This window comes from Diadema antillarum, unplaced genomic scaffold (assembly GCF_040938485.1).
Source record: "Diadema antillarum isolate AM-2024a unplaced genomic scaffold, OU_Dant_1.0 scf00000117, whole genome shotgun sequence".
In the NCBI taxonomy this organism is placed as follows: Eukaryota; Metazoa; Echinodermata; class Echinoidea; order Diadematoida; family Diadematidae; genus Diadema; species Diadema antillarum.
This window is the reverse complement of record NW_027271006.1, coordinates 1,305,918-1,323,160: the sequence shown is the minus strand read 5'-3', so window position 1 is coordinate 1,323,160 and position 17,243 is coordinate 1,305,918. Positions and strand designations below refer to the sequence as shown.

General features: G+C 37.6%; 1 protein-coding gene across 1 annotated transcript; it reads right to left on the bottom strand.

Moving 5' to 3' along the window:
• Positions 1-8,157: 8,157 nt before the first annotated feature.
• LOC139719964 (aqualysin-1-like) lies at positions 8,158-16,236 on the bottom strand. Its single transcript, XM_071631344.1, has 8 exons — positions 16,108-16,236; positions 15,310-15,450; positions 13,885-14,011; positions 12,565-12,680; positions 11,331-11,472; positions 10,582-10,766; positions 9,656-9,827; positions 8,158-8,288 (listed from the first exon to the last, which is right to left on the bottom strand). Exons 1-8 carry the CDS (start codon positions 16,234-16,236, stop codon positions 8,158-8,160), a joined length of 1,143 nt encoding a protein of 380 aa, XP_071487445.1.
• Between the last annotated feature and the right edge of the window lie 1,007 nt (positions 16,237-17,243).

Below are 17,243 nucleotides of genomic sequence, written 5' to 3'. Positions count from 1 at the left end.
ATTGAACTTTGCAGGGGCAGTTGCAATTGTCAGATGTTTTTTTTTTTGTCTGTGTCCATGGCTGTGAATACCACATCTGTTATTTTTTTGTATTGTTTGTTTTAATCTTACCCCTGTTCTGCACGTTTTACTTCTGTAACAATGAAGACTGGTGCATAATTAATATTTGGTGTGCTACTGAGTACGATTAACTGAGTGAAACTCCTGAAACTATGTCAAAATCTAAAACCCACCATTCCCCTCAAATCTTATGCTCTAAGAGAAACTGCCATTTGCATATTTTCTTTTCTTATAGATTTTTATATGTGGTTATGGGTAATAATTTCAATTATGCAAGTAATTGCGACGCACAAGCTCCAATATGCTTTGTGCATCTTTCATAACCTCCCTCACCTTGTACATTTTCTCATGAACTGCAAGAAGTGTAGAGGGAAATTTGAGCTTTCATATGATAGAGCAGGGAGTTGTGAGTTGATCAGTAAAATCTAGCAAAAGTGCAAAAATTTGTCCTTACCCTTAAAGGCACAGAAATTATAAGGCTAGTCCATTCATTTCGATACCAGTGTAATTTGCATCCCACCTCCCTCGCCTCATTTCACTATCGTTTCAGCAGGTATACTCTTTGTGTATTTATCTCCTCTGATAGTTATTTTTTTATTCCTTACTCCTAGAATGAATTAATCCAGATTCTTGTGACAGTTTAGCATGTTAAGCAGGCATATTTTATATTATTGGTGAGAGATGAAATCCATACATGGTGCGGGAAAGTGAGATAAGGATAATTAGAACCATCGTACATTATTGGTCAGCGATGAGATTGAGGCGGTGGTCTACACGTATGTCAGCTCCGTAGTAGGCTAACTTGTCATTTCATGAGGAGCCCAGACTTGTCCCACAATGCATTGCAGTCTGATCACCAAGTGCCAATAAAGTCATCGAAAGAATTCACAAGGGTTCTGTTTTCAGCTTTGCTGCATTAACTGCCTTTTGCTACACTAGCTGTGCTTTAGCAGCATACTCAACGGAGGGCATTCACCTTCCCCCTATCTGTAACAGCCATCTAAATCTTCTAGAGAAAGTGCTTCCAATAATCTGTGATTATGGATTAAGGAAATATACGCCCCGACAGCAGTGTCTTTCCCGTCGCCTACTATAGTGCCACACGTTAATATGGACATAGGTATCAAGTCAAAACTTTCCAAAGTGTAACAAAATTGATGCCTACCAGTCTTTGATGTACAGTACTGACTTCTCTCAGTTGGTACTTTGTGGCCTGTGGTGCCGTTGCATCTCGTTTTCTGAATGGGATACAGGGATAGGCACCGAACAGAAAATGAGCACCTTGGATTTTTAACAGTCCCATGAGTTTTGAGAAGCGAGATAACATTCGATCATGATTGAATTGGATAGAAGCTTTTTAGGCGTGGCTTACCACTGCTGTTTGTCCAGTGGATGTTATTAATTTGTGAATTTTTTGGTTGTATCGATAGAGTCTGGAAGTTTGTCAGGCATGCTTGTAGACAACAGACAGGGCTTATGATCGACTTTGACACAATGGACAAAGAAAAAACAACAACCACCACACACAAAAACAAACGAACAAACAAAGGAGCTAGAAAAGGAATAATTATGCAAATGTCTCAGGCAATGTTTGGAGTCAAGTGCCAATCTGGTGTTTTAAACTTTGCTTGTTATAAAGAGCATTTGATGCTGTTTATTGGGGACTTTGAATCTGATTAACAGTAGTCAGTCTGGCATGGTCAAGTGGCATATTTACCAAGAGCAGGAATTTTTTACCAACTGCAGGAAATCAGCCATTTTGCTGCCGAGATCTCTCCTGTATTTTTCACACAAGATGAAACAGCTTACGGAAAGTACATTGGGATCATAAATGACCAATAGGAGTAAAGAAAAGGATGAGAAAAGAGACTTCTCTTCATAATCTCATACATCAGGCAAACTTCGGTTTCCATCTCATCTGCCTGAAGATATTCTGCAGGCATGTGCATAATATGAGGCAGCTGAATGTATATGATAAACTTTCATATTCTGCTCAAACATTGCGTGTACCCAGCTCATAGTAGACCATGTACGATTTGAGGCAAATCCTGTTTTGTATGCACTTAATACCATCTGTATTTTCAATGTGCCAGTTTTACTTACATGTTATGAAGATACCTTGACATATCCAACAAGAAAAGGTTAGGCTTTTAATACAGTCACAGTACCATCAGCTGGTTTGTATCACAGTGAAAGCTGCTGTAATTTGATATCTATTTATAGCTCTACATTCTGTTTTCATGTTGTGGTGTCATGTAACTTACTCGTGAGATTCCTTCACTGGCAAACTCGTCTTTCTGTGTGTACTGCTGAGTTATTCGCTGAGCTTACCAAATGGCCGTATCTGCCTTGGAAGGGGTAGTTGGTCTCGATTGCAAAGGATCGTGGGGCGAGTGGGTGGGGTGAAGGTAGAGTTTAGGGTGTGGTATAGGATGGGGGAAAGGATCTAGATAGAACTGCATTAATCCTAGAATTTATCATCCTGCTACAGTTTGTACCATGCATAGAATTGAGTTTAAAACTGATTCAAACTAATGCATGTTCACTCATACTTGCTGTGGGCCTGTAAGCGGCCCTTAAGTTGTCCAGGATCCTTCAGTGGGCCCTGGACCCTTACACGAAGGAGTGTCATGTCACATAGTATTGATCACATGTTCACAAGAGCCGAGTCTCTAGTTTGCTGGAGGGTCCAGGTGGGAAAATAGTCCATTTAAGAGGTGCTTTGGGTTGGAGTCTCTGATGATTATTTTCAAATCCATCGTATTATAGTTTGACTTGGAGTGTGTTTAGAACCAAGACATCATTGGTGAGAACTGCCAGGGATGGGCCACCCCCCACCTGCAATGCTCTTGATGGCCTTATGGTAGGGACGAATATGAATTCAGTTTTACAGAAAGGCTGCTTTCATCCCCCTGCCACACTCTAGGATGCTACAGACAGAAAACTGGTCCGGGGATTTGTAATTTCTATGAACGGAACAATGCGGTTTTTATGGACTGAATTGTTTTCTCACCTACATAATAAGAGTTCTAGTCAAAGCTACAGAGCCATGTTGACATATTTTCCTTCTATTTTTATTCTCCATGTTCTCCATGTGCATTAGTTGCAACCTTGCAGTTGGACAGATTTTTTCCCCTCTTCATTTTTCAAATAGAAATGCATCGTGTATACTACATGGTTTATTTAAAACATCTCTTCCTATATCACATTCTTTAACTAGTTACTGTGAAGAACTTTTGGACACACTAGAGGCTCTGCTGTCTGTTTGTGCATCTTTTGGATGCTATGCTTTGTGATATTTTTTGAGATGTTTTCAAAGTATATGTACGCTTTGTTTCAGAAAGCAGAAAGCAGTAGAAAACAAACAAACAAGCAAACAGAGCTAGGAGAACATTGATATTCTGTGTTCATCTCAGAGATACAGACATGGGTGTTTGTTTAATGGTGGAAAGGAAGATCCAATTTTGAAATATCGTCCATTGCCAAGTTCCTTGATCTGATAAGAGGCTCCTTGAAAACTTCAATATTTCTTCGTGTCCTTGCCAGCGAATGTGAAAGTCTAATTTGGGGAAGTACAGAATTTCCTATCAAAACGCATGTAGCACACAAGTATCTCCCTGATTGCCCCTTTTATCCTTCCTTACTCTGATGTAGGAATGTTGGCAGCCCTCTGGGTACTGCATAAAGCCAATGAAGCTTGTATTTATTGGACCATAGAAAATTTTGCCAGAGAGGGAGGCATTATGAACTTCCATGGTTTGTTTGTTTGTTTGTTTTTGTAAGAGTTCATCTCAGAAAGAATGTTGCTATGTGTAAGTTTCTGTGGATAGATAGCTTGTTCTCTGTGCATGAAAAGTCCTACACAAAGCTGTCTGTATTCTGTTTTGGGATAAGTATTACAAATTTTATTCATTTATTTATTTATTTTTCATTTTCGTGTGTAATCTAACAGTTCATTGCAGTAGTTGAGCCAAAGAATCATGTTGTTAAAAACAAGAGAGGTGGGGGGTAATGTATGAATCCATACACTCAACACACTCAGATCAAGACCAGGAATCATAGACCTCAACTTTTCTTTTAAGCCAGCGTCTCGTTCTGAAGTGGTGTTTGCACTTTTGCCATGGTAGCAACAACCATTTGCCATGGTTGCCAGCGTTCATGAAACTGCAGAATACCCACATTTGGCCAAAGGGTTCAGCCAAGTATAGGATTTGATTGCAAACGAATGTAGCCTTGTACGGGCAAAATACATGCAACTCAGTCGGTTTCTTTATTACTCAGTAGATATGGTGTTATGATTGATTATTTTTTTTCCCCTGGTTATGCAACACTTAAAGCTCTGAATTGATGTGAATGCAGGTTGCTTGAAAAGCAAGTGAAGTTATTATAAAATGTGTTTCGGTCATCCCTTTGTTTATGTGCCTTTGAGGGTTGAAAGTAAAGCATCCGTAATCAAGATTATGCACTGGGGTAGAGTAAGAGTTTGAAACTTATGAGGCCGAACGTGGTATAGAGTTGGTGGCTGTAGTCAAGTATGCGTGGCTGAAGCTATGGTGGTAAACCCATACCCTCCAATATGATGTTATTACACACAGATGTAATTCATGTAAAATCCAGTTAATACTGTAAGTGGAGGTTCAAATGATAGGCTCACGCCAAAGAGTACAAGACCCTGTAGTATCATTGGCTGGGGTGCTTATAAATATGCACAGAATTATTTGATACAGAATGGATTTAAGTGTCACATAATGTTATATATATTTTGGAGTGAGGCTTTAATTTTGGACACTTTGCCACATGGGAATGTAAAATTAAACATGAATGCCTGGCAATAATCCCCTCTTCCGTTGAGTCCCTAGTTAAAGGCCAGACATCTTTTGATGAAAGGTGCTGAATAAGACGTCAAAATGCCTCGTTCTTCTCGAACAATATCTGCTACCCTCAGCTATGTGAAGTGTTGACTAGACTTTGTTGCCTTTCAAAGGAAAGATGCACCACAACCAAAACAATAACAAAGGACAATACTAGTGACTGTTAAGCGTCGTCTGCTTCAGAATAATAGGGAGCTTTAGATTTGCAGCGTGGACGTTTGAAACGACGAATGCGTTGGACGTTCTCCTCTCCCCTGGGTGCTGCAGAAAAGTAGCTTTAGATTACGGTGGGACGCAACCTATAAAAAATAAAATGGCACCCCCCATATGATCGATGCATGAAGTGGCTCTCTACGTCGTGAATTGAGCAGACGTGAAAATTGATCGACTTGATGCGCGTTTTTGCGCATGAGCAGAACATGTTATTTTCCTCTGAACGTCCCCGTCGCGAAAATCTAAAGCTCCTTAATGTCTGACTGTATGACTTTTGTTTCTCCTTTGCAAACATGTAGCTCATGATTGATCTGCATGTTTAATGAGACATTTCAGTTCCTGCCAAGATAGTTTCATTGTCAGGGGTACACCCTCAAAGGATATAGGATGCAACCAAACAGGTGTTGACCAAAGTACGGATTTGTAGCCAAAAATGTGTCGAGAACTACAGCGGTTTAAGGGATTTCTAGCGTGCAAGAGTTGGGGCCAATTTACTCACAGTGAACCCTTTGTGTGCCGGAGACTTTGAAGAGTGCATGCAGTGCTGTAGTGTTGTCAGTACCAATCGGCACTTTAAGGGTTAACTTGGATAGCTGTCGGGGAGGCGATGTTTACAGTAGTAATATGAGAGGTGCAAGCTGGAGCTTTCATACCATCATGGTTGGGGGAATTTTGTCGAAGAATTTGATAGCATGAATTATCCCTTGATGGAATGGCCTGTGTTGTCAGATTCTGTATTCTTGATTTGAGATGATAATGTTGATGACAAGTATTGACAAAGACAGTAATAGTGATTTTTTTTTTCTCCTTATTTTTTTGGGGAGGTTGGTAGGGGGTGGGATATGCAACCTTGGCCATGGATTGTGGAATGTGTGGAGGTAGTGACTTAAAAACAATGATTATATTTTACCTTCCTCTCATTGAGAAATCTAGCCAGATGTTTTATAACCTCCTTTAAATGACCTTGTACGAATTCAAATGTATTTGTAGTTGAAATATTTTTATGAGTTGACTATACACTGAGTTTACATGGGTGTAGGCGTAAATATGGTATTTAAAGAGCATATATTGTATGTAATTTATGTATAGAAATATATATATGATCAAGAAAAGAAAAAAAGGTTAAGGCCTGTGAGAAACTGACCGGCTTTCTTAAAAAAAAAGAGAAGAGAGAGAGATAATGAGGAGTAATTGTATATTGACCATGTCCAGAGGCTGAGGATAGCCATAGACTGGACGCCAGATGTGAATGGACTGTGACCCTTTATTATAGCGTGCTGGTAGAACGTGAACGTCACATTTTGTTAGTTCTACAAGCAATAAAACTTTAAATATGACAGAACTTAAAAAAAGAGGACATTTCTCTCTGTGTTTTCCTCATTACATTTGAAGATGGGACTTCCTCTTTATGCTTGTGTGCTTGTCTGTTGGTATGTACAGTACGTGTGTATGTACATATGTGATATGTACCCATTTTATATAGAAAATTACATATATATATATATATAAATGTAAAAATATATGTTTATATATATATATGTATCTATATATATTCATATATATATGTATATATGCATATATACATATATATATTCATATATATATGTATATATGCATATATACATATATATATTCATATATATATGTATATATGCATATATACATGTATTTGTAGTTGAAATATTTTTATGAGTTGACTATACACTGGATTTTTATGGAGAAAATTATGTGTTTTTAAATATAAATATATATATGTTTATATATATATTCATATATATATACTTATATATGTATTTGAAGAGTTTGCAAAAACCAATAAGTCCATTTTTGAAGATTTTAAATTATGGTGTCTGTCATAAAGTACAAAATAATACTTTTTTAATGATATATTGGTCATTACATATAAAGGTACATTTTTGAAGTTATGGTCAAAAGAAGCAAAAATTTTCTTATTATTCCCTTTATTTTTCTTGACCTTTAATTGTAAATATCTCCATTTAGCAAATATGGACTTTGCAACTGATTGACAAATTGCCCTACATCGACGTAAATAAGCACTGAATTGATCAGTGTTTTAGTAGTAGCCATGATAAAAAATCATGGGCGTACATACTCGAGCAGGATTCGAACCTACGACCTCCCGATCACCGGACAGGCGTCATCTCCACTAGACCACCGAGCTTTCGCCCGACAGCAAGTGTTGGTTCCAATCCTTATAGCCCATGATTTTTTATCATGGCTACTACTAAAACACTAATCAATTCAGTGCTTATTTACGTCGATGTAGGGCAATTTGTCAATCAGTTGCAATGAAAACATCTCGACGGAAGAATTTCATGAATTTAAATATGGACTTATCGGTTTTTGCGAACAAACTCTTCATTTGTAGTTGAAATATTCTTATGAGTTGACGATACACTGGATTTTTATGGGTGTAGGCAAAAATATGGTATATATGAATATATCATATATGTAAATACACCACACACATAATTATAAAGATATATGAATATGTATACTGTTGTATGTATCTAAAGTGTATGTGTGCGTAAGTTTGTGTGTGTATGTAGACAGCAATAGATCATGAAATGCAAATAGAAACAAATCTCTTTTTGCTATTCAGTGTTTTATTTTGAAGAACACAGAGGGAAAATCTGATCAAAATATGGAATAAACTGATAAGGTATGAAGAGTCACATTTTCATTCTTTTTTTTTTTTTTTTACAACACAGTCATGCTGTGGTAATATTAAGATGCCAGAAGACGCAAGCACCGCTGATGAGAAATTGTTAAAAATCACAAAATCTAATCATGGCTTAGTACTACACATTCATTAAAACTTCAAACACCTACTGTTAATGCATCATAAAATCACCCACTTTATAGGTTTAAAAGTAAACAGGAAAAAAGTTACACTTTTTATAGGTTTAAAAGTAAATGGGAAAAATTTATTTCTGAAACCTGTACTTCTATGGTAGAGAATAGAGGCAGATTGATAAGGGGAAATCTAGTCTCATATGTACAGGAGTTTGTTGGGAGTTCCCGTCTTGGTATCAGAGAGTCTGTTGTTGGTGGCGCTGTCTATGATCTGCTTCCGGACATCGGCTGCCGGGATACCGTTGCCAAGGTGAATGGCAGCAACACCTGGTGAAAAAAAAAAAAACAACAACAACGAGGGAAGGAGACAGAGAGAGAGAGAGAGAAATGGAAGAGTTGTTATACTGGAACATAAATTCTTTGATTTATGAAAATCTAGGTAAGTTAATGACCAAATCCATGACCAAATTTATGACCAAAGTTAATAGTGCAATAAACAAGGGATGAACCCTGTCGTAAAACTAAGATTTTGTCAACAATCCATATGCAATGTGTTTGTAACGCCTTTAAGGATGTCACTTTCAGGGAAATAGTAAATTAAACATCAAAATTTAAAGAAAATAACAACAATGCGCCAGATTGAGCAAAGAGACTCTAAATGATCAAAATGATATCACCGGCCGTGTGGCAACTATTTAGCCACTAACAAAAGCTTAGTTGGGATTCGACAAGCGCGTCCATTTCTCATGAACACACAAAGAATCTGGGTGTAAGATATTGGCAAAACTACCTGTGAAATAGAAATATAAGATAGATAGATAGGTAGGTAGGTAGATGCAGGTAGATAGATAAAATTCTCTTGAAATATTCATATCTCGCAAACAAAAGACTGAATTGCGCAAGATGATTACATCGTTAAAAAAAATTCGAAGATACGACTGCATTAAAAGAATATTTGGTAGATGGTTAAAAAAATAATAAGTATTGATATCAGATAAAGAGTAAAATAAACGCAAACGCGCACACACAATATTAATAAAGCACAATCTTATCACAAAGGATACTGCAATACCATTACTATAATTTTGATGTTGAAGAAGCGAGTCGGGGAATAGTGACTAGAAATTCTAGTATAGAATATTCTCTGGCATGTCCGTGCCTACTAAACAGCCACGGTCACACTGGCAAAAGATCGCGAACATTAAGATCTCGAAGTTTTGCCCGTGTTAACGCAAACTTCCCGCGAACCTTCTCGAGGAAATTTGTCAAGAGACTTCCCGCTCAAACTAGGGATACAATGTATTTGAAAGTTCGCAACTTAAACTGCGCTAAGTTTGTCACGTGATTAGTCCACCACCTGCTTGCGGCATCGATCGATGGTTGGTGTCTCAATGGGATGCACCTGTGTGTATTGTTACGTCACAATCATTTCATACCTGTCAGACGGCATATGGCTTCCTTCTTGTGCACTACATGTAGCACCAGTGACCGAAACTTCTCGATCCAAAAATCCAAATATCGAGAAGTTTGCCTGACAGTGTGAACGGACCACCAAAAATCGCGAAGACTTCGCAATCTCGAACTTCTGGTTCTTTTGCCAGTCTGACCGCGCCTACTGTGGACAAACGACAAAAGACTTTAGAGATCTTGAACTCCGCGATCTTTGGCCAGTGTTAATGCGGCTAATGTCTTACCGGCAACATGCGGGCACGCAACGCTGGTTCCGTCCATGAGGATGATGTCTGAATCAGAGTACGGCGAGGCGCTCTCAACGTTGATCCCAGGAGCGAAGATCTCGACGCACTCACCATAGCTAGAGAAGTAGGCTCGTGTGTCGGAGCTGTCGGACGCGGCCACAGATATTGCCTGTAACATAATGTGTAGGATGTATTTCAGATAGACACATGGATTGTAAAGTCTACTTTGTAATAACTACTTGAAGTACAAAAACAAAAAGAAGTAGGCATGGTATTTGGTAGCACAGTAACATTGGAGCACAGCGATTACAAAATGTTCGAGTTATCACTTGATGCATATATAGTTCAGGTATATCGTAAGACATCCTACCATATAAGAATTTCGCAATAAAGCCACAAGAGGAGATATCACTGATTTTCTCAACAAGCCATAATTGTAGACGATTTATTCTACAAACGACTTTAATAAAACTATTGTTCACGTTTTGTATTTAACAATACTTAACATTGATTTTATTCATTAACATTGATTTTACATTGGTCGTTTCTATCCCCAACTCACATTTTAGAACTATTTTGAAGCAGTAATTTAGGCTTTATCTTTTTTTTTTTGTAATCTGCAAAAATAGTGTAGCAGCCCAGTCATCGTCTTCTCTATTGCGTGGCAGTAGTAGTGACTAACGGTATCGAGTATAGGGGTCATTAGTATGTGAGATGATGAGTTAATTTTCTCCATTTACCAAATTTTTGTCGACAATAGAATGGTTCTTTATAATACATAATTCATTGAGACTTCAAATTGCTTTTCCTCCTTTGTTGGCCGCGAAAAGGTAAGATGATTTTGCTTCGGTTCTGTTCCTCTAAAGTTAGTGTGATTGCTGAAGACTCAACAGTCAAAATATCGTTCAATTCTTGCTGCTGACCTTTTCACTGCGGGACGGAGAGTAGACGCAGGCATTCCCGTCAGAGTTTCCGGCCGCTGCTACGGCCACGATACCACGGTCTACCGCTCTGTCCACAGCCTCGTCCACTGACTTCCGTGCAACCACACCGAAGGACATCGAAAAGACAGCGGGCAGGACAGCATTGGCCGTAGTGTGGTCAATGGCTGGAGGTCAATTGAAAATCCTTTTCAAAATGTTACCGTCATTAACTGGGCATAAGTTGTACTCATGCTGCTGAAGGAATGTGTATGTCAACCTGCTTCAAGTATCATTTTCTCTTATTGGGCAACGCCCAAAGTATGTAACTTGCTTTTAATCCATTTTCAAATACAATTTTAAGATACGATAGGATATCGTTTAACTGAGCAGGATATCAAATTCCGAACTTTGTCAATACTTGTGCTAAGGTCACTTTAGGTCATTGTGACGTCATATGGTACGTTGATACTGGAAAAGCGTGTGATACCTACCAGGTGGCAGTGTATCCAGGGGGCATTTCATGAAGCATTTTGGCCGACAAAGTTGTCGGACAAATTTGCTCTCAGCCAATCAGATGCAAGGATTTAAGTAGCTTGTAACAGTTTGTCAGAAAAATATTCAACCAAACTGCTTCATGAAATGCCCCCCAGAAGTGCTACCGGCTAAGAAGCCAATAATAACACTGGCTTATGTCTGACCATATCATGTAGAACAAACAAGGTTCCAGATTATTACAAACAAATATTTACCAGCGACAACATCAGCAGCCGTCCCGATGCCATCACAGTCAAAGATACGAACGGACACGATCTGTGCGTCACGAGCTATACCGTGAATAGCGCCCGCTGCTGTTCCAGCACAATGAGTACCGTGCCCGTAGCAGTCATATCCCTGAATGGAGCAACCGTTAGATGATTGATGAGATATCACGTGTTAGATACGCATCAACAAAATGCATCAGTTTTGCTTTAAAAAAAATATGAAAGTTGAGGCAAGATAGGAATATGAATCTGTATTTTGTAAACACAGACGAGATTCACGAGATTTTGAAATAAAATATTAATGCACACATTTACCTAAATTCGGTCATCGGGAAAAGCAACAACATGATTTCACACTAAAATGAAACATTTTTTTTTTTTTTTGATAGTTACACATGCCTCCTTATTTCACTCAAGAATGATCAAGAATGAAAGGCTAGCAATTTGACTGGTAAAGAAAATAAAAGCGAAATGGTTAGACCTGGGTTGTTGCTCCACAGCTTAATAGTGGTTTATTGTGAAAACAAAATATGCCTTGTGATCATTAGAAAAAATAAAATCAAATATAAATTCGTTGGTCCTTACAATCACCTACTATAAAGAAAAACAAAAACAAAGAGTGTGTCATTGGAAAGAAATATGACAAAATTTAAAAGGATATGTCCATCTTCATTTATGTTATGTAGATTGGATGAATGCACTTGATTAGCAACACACATTGGTGAAAGTTTGGGAAAAATCGGACAATCCGTTCAAAGTTATTGATAAGTATTTTTAAAGTATCTGCACAGTCAATGCTGGATGAGAAATAGACTACTACAGTGTATGATGTCACGTGCGTAGAACGATGCAAGGAAAATATAAAGAGACTTTCACAAAACTTGTCACTGACGTATGTTAAGAGTAATATTCCCCTTGCCTTCTGAAAGAGGCAAGGCCGGTGTTCTTTTTCTATGTGAGGAAAGTGAAAGTATGTTGAAGTTTCTCTATATTTTTTATATCTTTCCATCTTTCATGTGACATCACAAGCTGCAGTAGTCTTCTCATCCACCTGTGACTGACTGAGCAGAAACTTCAACGGATTGTCTGATTTTCCTCAAACTCTCACCGATGTGTTCTCCTAATATCTTTGCTGTATGCACTCAATCTGCATGTTTATAAAGGCGAACTGTGAACTTGTGCTTTAAGGAGAGAAAAAGAATGAAAGTAAAAAGTCTCCTACATTCGCACCGTCTCCAACAAAGTCGACCGGTCCTTGACGTGCTCGACCAGTAAACTCTTCATGGGTGTCACGAACGCCCGTATCTATTACATAGATCGTAACTCCTGCTCCAGTGCCTGTTAGTTAGTCATCAAACCATAAAAACTAGTATCAACATAGCCTAATCAGTGTGAAATGCGAGCTGACAAAAAGGGTGCTGTTCGTTATTCCGAAGGTTCGTTGATCCGAAACACACAAATTCCCTATACCTAGAGGTTCGTTAATCCGAACATGTGTGGCGTTATTCTGAAGGTTCGTTATTCCGAAGGTTCGTTAATTCGAAAAATGAAATAGGGTTCGTTATTCCGAAGGTTCGTTAATCCGAAAATGAAATAGGGTTCGTTATTCCGAAGGTTCATTAATCCGAAAATGAAATAGGGCTCGTTATTCCGATGGTTCGTTGATCCGACAATGAAATAGGGTCCGTAATGAACCTTCGGAATAACGAGCTTTGTGTCATTTTCGGATTAACGAACCTTCAGAATAACGACCCTTACTTCATTTTCGGATAAATGAACCTTCCGAATAACAAATCTTATCACATTTTCGGATTAATGAACTATCGGAATAACGAATCTTCGGAATAACGTACCTTCGGAATAACGAATTGTAACCGTTAGTCAATACTAAATTGTTAGTATTAACTGTAAGTGTGTGTTTCCGTACCTTTGCATTTATTCTATTGTAAGTTCCATGTATTGAGTGGCCTATATTCCTACAAGTTTGTCTTTTACTTGGGTCCCTCTTTTCAATTAACGCGACTATTTTGAACGATCAGTTTCATAATATATTCATTTTTTGTCGTAATATATTGCACATTTTGTTTTTCTTTGAATTTGTATCGACTATAAACATGTGTGATTAAAACTAAAATTTTGTATGAATTGGAAAAAAAACTTGAATTGAGTAAAATATTTCTTGGATTTACTTACAGGATTTCAAACCTGGATAGTCAATCATATATATAATTTCTTTTCTGCGGAGTGATGTAATTCTCACTTTGAATGTAGTTTTCACTTCTTTTGAAGTTTTGAATCTTGAAATTTTGACTTTTGAATCTGTTGGAATTAAAGTGACAGATATGGTCTGGTGCAAATGAAATACAAGCATTCGGAGATTTTGCAATGAAATCACTTCGTAATTTGTAGCTTGTTGAATTTGATATCCCCTGCCCTTACTATCGACGAGAAAGACATGAATTAATTATTGTAAAAACTAGAATCAAACTGAATTACACTGATTAATGCGAAACTCTCCCATTCTAGAAAGGGAAAATGGTACCTGTGATATCAAAGCCGTTGTTTAAGGGAAGGTCTCGCTGGTCAATGCGGTCCAATCCCCACGGCACTGAGAAGAGTGTGGCGATGGTGTCCGTCTCGATGTATCTCACTCCCGGCATGCGTCGTATCTGAAAGGGGCGACAAAGGTTTGTTTGTTTGTTTGTTTGTTTGTTTGTTTTTATTTTCCTTCAAAAAAAAAATACAAATGACATGGTTTTGCAAATTTACAGTGTTTAAAGAAATGCAATGATTGACATGCTTATTATGCAAATAAGAGAAAAAATAAATGTCATTGAAAGCTAAAAGTATAAGTTTACAGCGAAGAAAACCGGTCAGACTGGCAAAAGATAGAGAAGTTTAAGATCGCGAAGTTTGGGCCACTGGTACGCGCGCAAGAAAGAGTGCGCCGTCCGATGGCTACTGATTGTGACGTAACAATGCACATCTGTACATGACAATGGCCTTTCGTTTGGTCTCGTAATAATAATTTTAAAAAGTCATTATTATCTTACCAATCTACTTAAAGTATTGCTTTTACTGCTCATTCTGGCACACCTGAGTAATTTTAACGCAACGCAACCTGCCATATATTATGTCACATTTCTGCATCGTTATCAGAGCACTTATACTTGTTAACTGGGATAGGCTTAATTGTATACGAATGATGAATTGTTCAAACTTAGTGTGAATGGTCAAATAATGTCGAGAAAATCAATAGATAGATAGATAGATATAAACTAGACAGAAGTTCATTGTACTATTTCTACATTCCCCACTCTTTTTTCCTGTTCTTTCCTTCCTTCTTTCTTTCTTTCTTTCTTTCTCTCTCTCTCTCTCTCTCTCTCTCTCTCTCGTTGTACTTTTGTCTTCTTACTTCAGAAGCCATCATGATTATGATGTCACAAAATTATTTTCTGTAAACACAGAAATGATTAAAAGTCAGAGTAGAAACGCTAATGTTCAAATCGAATAGAAACCTTCGAGGTAATAGCTAAATCCGCAGTCGTTCATAACCATGGGTGCTGTTCGTTATTCCGAAGGTTCGCTATTCCGAAGGTTCGTTATTCCGAAGGGTCGTTAATCCGAAACACGCAAATTCTCTATACCTAAAGGTTCGTTAATCCGAAAATGAAAAAGGGTTCGTTAATCCGAAAATTTGTGGCGTTATTCCGAAGGTTCGTTGTTCCGAAGATTAGTTAATCCGGAAATGAAATTCGGAACAATGAACCTTCGGAATAACGAATCTTAGGAATAAAGAGCCTTCGGAATAACGAACCTTCGGAATAACGAGGCTGTAACCAGCATGCTAAGGTTGCGGCAAAAGAAGAAAAGAATAAGAACAGGAGGAAAAGAGGAATAAACAAACGAAGATGTGCGAAAGAGGATGATGAGAAGATAAATAGAATGTCTGAAATGATAGTCTTACAAGTTTAAGTGATCTTTCATTCAGTGTGACTGCCATTCCTTTGACCGTCGTACGATACTTCCAAGCCACGTCGAATTTCCCCCCGATTGATGTCGCCTGAAACTCTAGACTACTCACGAGCTCGTCGACGTCCACATCATCCTGCCGACATCATTTTCAAAAAAGCATTTTTTTTTTTATGAGCTAGTTTTATGTGTTGTCAACATCTGTATAGAAACATGTTTCACCTTATGATTTCATTTTTAGTTATGACTCTTTATGTATTCTAGGTTTGGCATGACTCGATTCCTGGAAAGAGCTAAAAAAAGAGGGTGAATACGAATCGTAAACATATCCTAACACGCAACTTTAAAGTTTATGTTATTTTAGCAAGGTCAACATCAGAAAGATGAGGGTCCTTTGTGAGTTCGAGAAACAACAAAAGTAAATGTGTACAAACCTGATTTTAACTTCTCTAACATGACAACGATTGTTTTGATGAAGTCATTTGTGATGATATCCACATACCGTTTTAGCACCATGAAATCACAATAATTTAATTCAACGAAGTGGATTATTTAGATAAGGAGCTTATCTTATATATTCCTCCTTTGGTTAAGCATTTAACTATATGTATTTTCGTTCAATTTACGTTTTTGCACTTATTACAAATACGTTCTGCCTATACATTGTATATAATTTCTCTGTTCACTTGTCACGGAAAATAAAATAAATTTGAACTTTGGACTTTAAGGTTAAATTAAGAGTGTGAGGGATGATTATATCACAAGTTTTTAATCATTATGTTCTTATCACGACCTCGAAGATGACGATGAAGCGGTCTTTGATGGCGGCAAGCTTCTCAGCCGGGATGTCGACAAGCTTGTCAGCCGGGATGTCGGCGGTCACGCCCGCCGCCAGAAGAACCAGCAGGAGTAAAGAATTCATAATCACTTGACTCATCTTCTGTTTCGAAGAAAAAAGACAATTTACGGCATGACTGGTGCAAATTGAACAGAACATGTAATTTCATTTGTTGAAGGCACCAGGCAATGTATACCTATTCATATACCTATGTTTACCTGTGGCATCTGATTAAAAAAAAATCTCATCCAAAATGTTGCCCTGAACTCATGTATAGAAGAATACAACGTTGAAATTACCCTCAGCATTATCTTATGATGCAGAGGTATAGAGACGAGGTTTCATTCGCTCATACCTCTTTGGTCTGATATGAAGGAATTGACAAGAATGAAGAATCGAAAGAAAGGAACTGGAGCAGTAAAGACATGAAAATGTTAGAATCTATAGTCATTTTTGGAAGATGCGTTTTTTTTTTGAATAAGATACAAATACCTCAAGCGTTATTTTCACCGCGTCTTTTTGTGTCTTTATCAAACGACGACAAAGTACAATTAATTAATCAAAGAAAGACGGATAGAAATATTTGTTTCTATATGAATTTGATCCATTGTATTCTGTAAGTTTCAAAGAAAATGTTGATACAATCATATCTGGATATGGAAATAAATAGGCTGGAATCCACATTCGATGATCATTTCAAATGACCGGTTCCAATAGCTACATATTATACATAGCTACATAGCTACATGATATAACTCATGAAACAAAATACTGAACACAGCACCAATGATGCATTGCAAAGTTACTAAATGTTAAGTCGTTTGTGTAAATGAGGGATGAAAATCAGCAGTTCAGGGTAACAAAACTAAACAAACAAAACTAACAGCGCATAATGATAATGACTCGACTTATATCAGACATTAAAAACTATATTATACACCAGATAGAGAGAGAAAGAGAGAGAGAGACTTACCACCAAGTATGATCCCCTCGAAGGACAAACTGAGAATGACGGTAGAAGTCATTTGCTACAACAGTTATTGATAATCATTTTGATAATTAATCTGGATTAATCAACAGCTGCCATCCCA

Bases quoted from the DNA above. Each gene is read 5' to 3' on its own strand.
- LOC139719964 (XM_071631344.1), bottom strand. From the start codon at position 16,236: ATGAATTCTTTACTCCTGCTGGTTCTTCTGGCGGCGGGCGTGACCGCC. The intron at 15,451-16,107 runs GTCGTGATAAGA...TGATGTCGGCAG, and splicing joins GCTTCATCGTCATCTTCGAG to GATGATGTGGACGTCGACGA. The intron at 11,473-12,564 runs GTAGGAGACTTT...TGCTCCATTCAG, and splicing joins TTGTTGGAGACGGTGCGAAT to GGATATGACTGCTACGGGCA.